Genomic DNA, 8082 nt, shown 5'->3' on the forward strand with positions numbered 1-8082 from the left:
GGGGTGGCTGTCACTCACAGAGCCCTTTTCTTTGCTGGAGAGCGGGACAGGCACCCAGAAGGGGAAATACAGGGCGAGGGACCACCAGGCAGGAGGAGGGCTCCAAGGCACTGCACCAAGGCAGCCGAGCAGGCGGTCGGGGGAGCTGACCAAGTCCAGCGCCATGGGTGAGTATGGGGTGAGGGTGGCTGGTGGTGGTGCTGGGGACCCACAGCAGAGACCCCTGGAACTTCCCTCTATCAGCAGTCAGGTCCTGGGGGCCCTGGTGTGGCCACGCTGGCCATGGGAGCTCCTGCAGGATGATGCCCTGCACAGTGGGGACTTGCTTTCCCAAGGTGGTTTTCCATCGCTGTGTGCCCATGTGCTGTCTGTGGGGGCAGATGCCATCCCCAACACTTTCCCACCCAAGCCCTTGCCACAGGGGATGGAGAGATGAGACATGAGGCACTCCTCGTGCCTCTGCTTCCCTGTGGATACACCAGAGCTAATACTGACCGGCATACCCCCCAGGGCATCGGGGTGCTCTGTTCCCAGGGGTGCCATGGGCTGCCGGCACCCTGCCTCCTCCTCCTGTCTGCAGTGTATTACTGTTCGGCCCCGGCAGCAGCTGAGCCTGGGTACAAGGCCCGGGATTGTGCAGCACAAGGGCTCTTTCTCTCCTCCCTTCCCCTCCCCAGGCTTCCCCAGCTCAGCTTCCCAAAGCCGGAGGGGCCGGGGCTGTGGCATCCTGGGATGCACAGAACCCCCCGGGAATGGAGACACTCACCGTGCCCCAGACCCGGGGCACCTTCCATGCCACTTCCCAAGCAGCCAGAAACCAGCATGAACGCAGGCATGTGTGACTCAGCGCCCCGCTGGGTGTGCAGGGCCATTCCCATGGGTCCCAGTGAGGTTTCGGGGAGCAGCACTGGCCGGGAGGAGCGGGACCCCCCTGGACCTGCCCCGTCCAAGGCAAACAAGTGGGAGGGGTTCCAGCGCTCCCCATAGCGCTGTCTTTGTTCCCTGTTTGCTCTCCGGGGTGGCAGTGCCAGGACAATCCCCCTTTGTCCTCGGTGCCACCACTGACCTTGCTCCCAGTGGGGAGGGGAGGGCGCTGCTGGCCAGGACCCCACGGCTTGCTTCTTGTCCTTCGACGGAGGAGATAAGCACCGTGGGATGCGTGGAGGGAGCGTGGGTTTGGGAACGCTTCCCATGAGTGCCTGTTTTGGCATTCAAGGCAGAAACACTATGTACAGATGGGATGTGTCCAGGCAGCCGCTGTGCCCAGGACAGTGGAGTGCCCGAGCCCGCATCCTGGGGAAGGAGAGCCGCTTCCCTGTGCCGAGGTGTTGCACAGCCAGGGCAGCAGCTTATCGCAGCTTAGCTGGAGCCAAGCTGATGCTCCAGAGCCAGGTGCTGGTGCAAACCCACCTGGTTGCTCATCCCCAAACCAGACAGGAGAGCTGCTGGCTGAGCACCTCCAAACCCAGCCCATCAGGACCCTGAGCTAATGATGCTGCACATTAGAGCCCTGACATGCGGAAGGAGCAGGTGCCCATGGCCCCACTGCTGAAAACATTCCAGCATTTAGGCAATCCAAGGAGCATGCTGGCCTCTGCCCTCGCTTTCCCTACCCACACACTGGTACATGAGCCCTCTTGCCAAGTATCTGTCCTGGAGGACTAAATCTATTACACAAGTGCTAGAACTAACACAGCTCCTCTCCATAACCACATCAGCCTGTGTAATGGGGCTGCTGCAGCCCAAGCTGCCCACAGGGTGCTGTGAGAGGGGACAAATGCCTCCCAGAAGCCCAGGATGCTCGGTGTGCATACCAGCTCCTCCCAGCCTGCCCCAAGGCCAGGCCACACTGCTGGGTCTCCACTGGGCTTGTCTCTGTGGAGGTGCTGGGTTCCCCTCTGTCTTCAACACCAAAAGCAAAATGCTGGAGTCAACACTGCCTGCATCCGGGCTGTGCCAGCAGCAGGGAGCCCATTAGCAGCTTGTTTGCTGGGTCCCTCTGGCATCATGCTACATCACCTTGTATTTCCACCTCGTTTGACAAGGTGGGACAGGCTCACCTCGGCTCCCCCTCCACCTCATACCCAGGAGCTGCCGTGCACCCCTGCCCCTGCTCAGGTGTGATCCTGCGCCACTGCTTGGAGAGCTCTTTGTGAAGCTGTTTGGTTTGGCTCTCCAGCACCACAACCAACCATCTCTGGGTCTTCCTTCCAGCTGCTTCCCTCTGCCATGCTTGCCTGCTCCTGAGCTGCAGGCTCCAAGCACTCCCCATCCCAGCAGTCCCGTCCCACCTCAACACTCTTCTCCCCTAGGTTTGCTCGAGTGCTGTGCCAGATGTCTCATCGGAGCACCCTTTGCTTCGCTGGTTGCCACTGGCTTGTGCTTCTTCGGGGTAGCGCTGTTTTGTGGCTGTGGGCATGAAGCCCTCACAGGCACTGAGCAGCTCATCGAGACCTACTTCTCCAAAAACTACCAGGACTACGAGTATCTCATTGAAGTGTAAGTACCCTGCTATGGTGCATTGCCCTCACGCCGGGGCCCCTTGTGTCTCTGTCTTGCTCTGTGCCAAGATGAGGTGTCTGGCCAGGATGATGCTCTCACCCCATGGAGACCCCAGGTTGCATTTGCCATGCGCCGGTCCTGCGGCTGCATGAAACAAGTCTAGAGGTGACTTGTTTCTGTTTCATGCCTGTTTTTATCTGACCCTGGCTAGAGCTGGACCCCTGCACGGGTAGGTATGGAGGGCATGGGGGAGCTGGCAGTGGCCCACAGTCTTGCTCACCACAGCTTTGCCCCAACTCTTGCGGCTTCACCCTTCATTTTGGTACCCGGGGCTGGCATGGGGAGGGTAAGTCGTGTTGGCCATGCTGCATCCAGGGCTGAGCTCGCTGCCCACTCCTCTCCCTGGCAGCATCCACGCTTTTCAGTACGTCATCTATGGCACTGCCTCCTTCTTCTTCCTCTACGGAGCCCTGCTGCTGGCCGAAGGCTTCTACACCACCGGCGCCGTCCGGCAAATCCTCGGGGACTACAGGACCACCATCTGCGGCAAGGGCCTCAGCGCAACGGTAACTGGGGGCCCGAAAGGGAGGGGAGCGCGAGGCCCCCAGCGAGCTCACTCGTTGCAGCGGGTGTGTCAGTGTTTGGGAAAGTGGCTAGGACATCCTGACAAGGTGATCTTAACCGGGGTTTGGCACCCCTTCGCGCGCCCGCAGCGGGTTCACCACGCTCAGCGTGGCAAAAAGGGCAGGACACGTCCGGTTTTTGGGGGTATCCCAAAGGGAAGCGCAGCCTGGACGCCCTCCCCCAGGCTCGCTGTGGCTCCCGGGGACCAAAACCAGCCCTAATGGCCACATTTAACCGCTTCATGTTTAAGCATTGCTGGGGAGAGCCATGAGCATCCTCGCAGTGCCAGCATCTAGCGCCCCTGGGATTGTCCTCTCACTGTGCGTGGGGACCATGACAAAGGGAGCCCGTGGCCTGGGGGAGCAGAGGGGGATGGCTGCGGTTCCCCTGGGGTCTGGTCGGGGTGGCACCAGGGAGGGAGGGCAGGAGAGCCCCATTTACACGCCAAAGTGGGTTTGGCAGCTGCCCTCCCGCAGAGGCCAAACCCTGCCTGGCCGTGGCCATGGTTATCCCCCACTCCATGGGATGTGGCAGCCGTCCTGCTGCCGCTGCTCACCCCACACACGTGTACCCAACCTGGGGCTGGGGCTGGCCCTGAGAGCCGCAGGGAGCACGGCTGTGCCGCTGCTCTGTGCTGGCTGCTTGGGGACATGCCGGGTTTGGTGGCAGTGCAGAGCCAGCTGCAGGCAGCATCTCAGTCCCCTGCCTGCCCTACGCTCTGTGCTGCCTGGGGACCCTCGCGCTCCCCTGTCCATGTCCCTGTCCGCTTGGTAACCATGGCTCTGCCCCGGCTTCTGCTGCCCCTTGCAGTTTGTGGGCATTACCTACGTCCTGACCATCATCTGGCTCCTGGTCTTCGCCTGCTCCGCGGTGCCTGTCTACATCTACTTTAACACTTGGACTACCTGCCAGTCCATTGCCAACCCCAGCAAGACCTCAGCCAGCATTGGCACCCTGTGTGCGGATGCCAGGATGTACGGTGAGTGCTGGCTTCACCACCCAGGAGGGTCAAAGTGGAGGATCAGCAATGGAGGAGAGGGCCCAGGCAGATAAAGCTGGGATAAAGCAGGGGTGACTGCTATAGAGCCCCAAAACACCAGTGTGTGTGACTGTGGGATGCTGTGCCCGGCTCACCTGGCGCCCTGTGTCTCCACAGGTGTCCTGCCCTGGAACGCTTTCCCTGGCAAGGTGTGTGGCTCCAACCTGCTCTCCATCTGCAAGACCAGCGAGGTGAGCACCTCCTGTCACCCTGTGTGTGCTCCCCTCACCGGGTGGCTTCGGCACTGGCCTCCCCACCCAGTGTGCATTGCCCCAGGAGCTCACCCCGCTCTTCCCTTGCAGTTCCAGATGACTTTCCACCTCTTCATCGCAGCCTTTGTGGGGGCAGCTGCCACGCTGGTCTCACTGGTGAGTCGATGCTCCCCCTGCCCGGCCATTCTCCTCTGCCCGGTGAGGAAGTGGGGGCAGAGGACAACGGAGGTGGCGGGCACGGATGTGTCAGAGCCTGTGCTCGTGTCATTTTCTGGCACATAAGTGCAGATGGCGAATTCAGGCCATAAGAAGGTAGAGGTGGAGAGCATCTAGAGAAGCTTTAGGAGAGCACGAGGTAGAGGTCCTGATGCCTGTCCCCTGCCTTTCCCTGGCTCCACAACTGCTCTGTTGGGGTGCGGGGCTGGGGGATGCCACCTCGGGTGTTCCCCAGCGAGCAGCCCACCCTGCTTGCCCTCCTTGCCCATGGGAACTTCACTTCACCTCCTGCCCCTTCGCTCACTCTCTTCCCACCCACAGCTCACCTTCATGATTGCCGCCACCTACAACTTCGCCGTCCTCAAGCTGATGGGCCGAGGCACCAAGTTCTAGCCCGTGTGGTGGAGCCCAGCCAGACAAACGCCCTTCTTTTCTCTAACCCTGAGGCTTTAACACTGCAGCCACCCGACACCAGGTCTCCTTCGTTAACTTTGCCTCCGCCGCTGACTCCCCTCCTCTTCCTCTCTCGCATCCATCCCGCTGAGCGTGACCAGGAAGGAGAGCTTCCCACCAATGGACGTCTCTTCATGCACTTTTCTCTCTCTGCTCATCCGTAACCGGTTCGCTCTAGGGGCCCATCAAAACCAGCCAGAGAAGAGGAGGGACTTACTCCAGTGTCCCGATGTTGCCTAGGGATGAGCAAAGGCCTTCATGCTCTTGGGAGGAGGAAATCTGTGTAGGTTGCTCCGTGAGTAGCAAGAGGCTACCTAGAGAGAAAAGGAAGTTGGCCCAGTCCTGGTACCATTGCTAGAGACTCTCCTGGAGCTGTCTGCTGTCACCACCCGTGGATGGAGAGTAAGAGAAGGATTTTTATTTTTCCCTTAGCAAAGAAAGATGAACTTACCCCAAATTACCTGCTGCAGCCAAGGCAAAGGGAGTTCAGGGCAAGGATCTTCCCACTGCGGAGAAGAGAGTGCTGACCCCAATGCTAATAAAGCCCTAACCCAGCTGCTCCTATTAAAGCCTAAAGGAGTTTGGTGTCTCTGTAGACAAGGGGGACTCTTGGCTTTACCCTCCAGGCAGCGGAGAGGCGGCAGATAGGTTTGACCGAGGGGACATCTCTGTGCCATGCCCTGGGAGCGTAAAACCAGAGCCGTCCCTCCGCAGGCAGGGGAGAACCCTCTGGACTGCGCCTTGCCACACGCTCCCATCCCTTCACAATGGTGCTCTTTGGGGTGATGTCTGCTTTCTAACCTCCGCTGCGTCGGAGAGCTTGATTTGTTCCTCACCCATGTCAAACCTAACTTTTCCCTTGTTCTGTCCCCTTCTTCTCCTGTGTTTCCTGCAAGTCAGGACGACTGTCTTGTGTCTGCCAGGGCGGGAGGGACTGGCAGCATCTCGCTGAAACCCATGGAGGAGTTGAGGAGGGAAGGAAAGGAGGCTGTTTGGGGGTCATGGGGTGGAAACACGTCTCTGCAACCTACATCCCTTTGGTGCCAGTTCAGTGCTTTCCCATGGAGCAGGGCAGCAGGGCGAGGGGTTTGGTGGAGACAACCTCTCCCCCACGGCAGCTGGAGGAAAGCCCTCTGAGCGGGTAGCATGGGTCCAGCCAGTCCCACCAAAGCGCTGTTTGCAGTCCTTCCCCCCACTGGCATTTTGTTTTGCTCTTCCCCACCTCTCCTTCACGCTAATCTTTGTGTTAATTTATTGGAGAAACTACTTTCAGTGGCAGACTGTAGCTCCATCTCGCATGGATTTGTTTTTTATTTTGGTCTGTAGTAATAGTATATTTTTGTTAAGAGCTGGTTTCAGCAGGGGCAAGGATAAAGGAGCAGACCTGCTGAGCAGAGCATTCTGAAGGATCCTTGCCGCTGGGAATGCTGAAATAGGTTGGCCAGGCTACCAACGCACAGGGGCTGGGGAGGGGGGAGATGCCGGGAGGGATGGCAGGGTGGGTTGAAACCCAGATCTGGAAATTCACATCAATGCCGTCTCTCTTGGGGGTTTGCTGGGGTTTTTTTGGTATCCATTTAACAGAAATAACCAGATCCTCCTTCCCACCCTTGTCTCCAGACCCCAAACACACACACACATGCACACAAGTGCACACACACACGCACGCAAAAAGAGTTAATCGACTGAAAGTGTTTCCTTCATTTCTGATCTAGAGTTTCAACTTGTTAACAAGCAATAAAAAGGAGCAAGTTTTTAGAGACTTATCTTACAAGGTGTATTTTATAAAAATTAAAGAAAATAAATTAAAATTAAGATCATTCTGAACAAGATATATGTCTGTCTGTCCATTTGTTGTGTTGCCTTTCCCACTCTCCACCAAAGGAAAAAGGAGAGAAGGGGTGTCTGCAGAGGAGAAGCTCCCAGAGGAGCAGCACTCAGTGCCCACAGGACTCTGCCCACCCCTCATTCCCATCGCAGACATCGGGTTCATAACCCTGCCTTTAAAATCCATTCCCAACTGGAGAGCCCTTAAAACCTCTATTTGTCCTCCAGCCACCCAGAGGAAAGCTGGAGTCTTGTAGGAGCCGCTTGCTTGTGTTTGGTGATGTGATACCCAGCCTACGTGGTGGCAGCATCTCTTAATGTAGCACCTACAGCATAACCACAGCAAAACCCATGAGCACGGCTCGAGCAAAGCTCGCGGGCTCCCATCAGGCAACACACGTGGTACAAGTGCTTCCAGAGCCATGCAGAATGAGCTATTCTCTCACTTGCACAGAGCCCTGTGTGAAATAGGACCGTCTTGTTCAGGCATGAGGGCGGACTTCATTGCAGGGCCCTACATGTCCTGTCCACGCGCTCTGTGGGTGGTTGCGTGCCATTAGCTGCAGGGCCACTGACAGTTTGCACAGTGCTGGTGCATGGGGAGGTCATCGCCTGGTGTCTTTCTGCCCTGACTGAACACTACGCTTAGATGCACGTTTCCACAGCAGTTGGTCAAAAACTATTGATTCAAATGTTGCTTCTCTTGGAAATTCCCCCCAGGAACAGCACTAAGGAGCATCCGGGGGAGTGAGACCATGCAGGGATGTTCCCAACCCCATGTTTTAAACCCCGGCACTGCTCCCAAGAGGCAGATTTCAGGCATGGGTAGGTGCCTGTAGAGCAGCAGGGCAGGCTGAGCACCAGCAGGCTGTTACCTACCCATGGCCAGGACCCTCAGCGCTCTTCCTAACTAGGACTCTAGCCCAAATCCCACTCTGTCCCTCCATGCAGCCTGGCCAGGAGAGGTTTAGCTCATGCATTGCTGCTGCCCCAGCTCAGTGCACAGCTATGGCTGTACCCCAGCCTTGCCCCTGCTCACAGAAACCCGTGGGGCTGCAGGCAGCATCAATGAGGCCCTTTATTCCCTGTGTTCCCAGATGCCATCACTCTCCTCTCCCCATGCTGAAAGGGCTCTGTGTGTGCACAATCAGCCACTGGGCAGGAGCGAGCCAGGGAACAAAACACCATCTCTTTCCCCTGGCAGAGACT

At 57.9% G+C, this 8082-nt stretch overlaps 1 protein-coding gene across 2 annotated transcripts; it reads left to right on the forward strand.

The window, feature by feature from the left end:
• The first annotated feature begins 30 nt into the window (after window positions 1-30).
• Window positions 31-6878, forward strand: PLP1 (proteolipid protein 1). Of its 2 annotated transcripts, none has more exons than XM_030498132.1 (7): window positions 31-167; window positions 2313-2499; window positions 2912-3173; window positions 3937-4105; window positions 4283-4356; window positions 4468-4533; window positions 4915-6878. In XM_030498132.1, exons 1-7 carry the CDS (start codon window positions 164-166, stop codon window positions 4984-4986), a joined length of 834 nt encoding a protein of 277 aa, XP_030353992.1. In that variant the 5' UTR covers window positions 31-163; the 3' UTR covers window positions 4987-6878. The 2 variants fall into 2 exon arrangements, with proteins under 2 accessions (XP_030353992.1, XP_030353993.1); XM_030498133.1 differs by having other exon boundaries at window positions 2912-3068.
• The last annotated feature ends 1204 nt before the right edge of the window (window positions 6879-8082 follow it).

This window comes from Strigops habroptila, chromosome 9 (assembly GCF_004027225.2).
Source record: "Strigops habroptila isolate Jane chromosome 9, bStrHab1.2.pri, whole genome shotgun sequence".
Lineage (NCBI taxonomy): Eukaryota > Metazoa > Chordata > Aves > Psittaciformes > Psittacidae > Strigops > Strigops habroptila.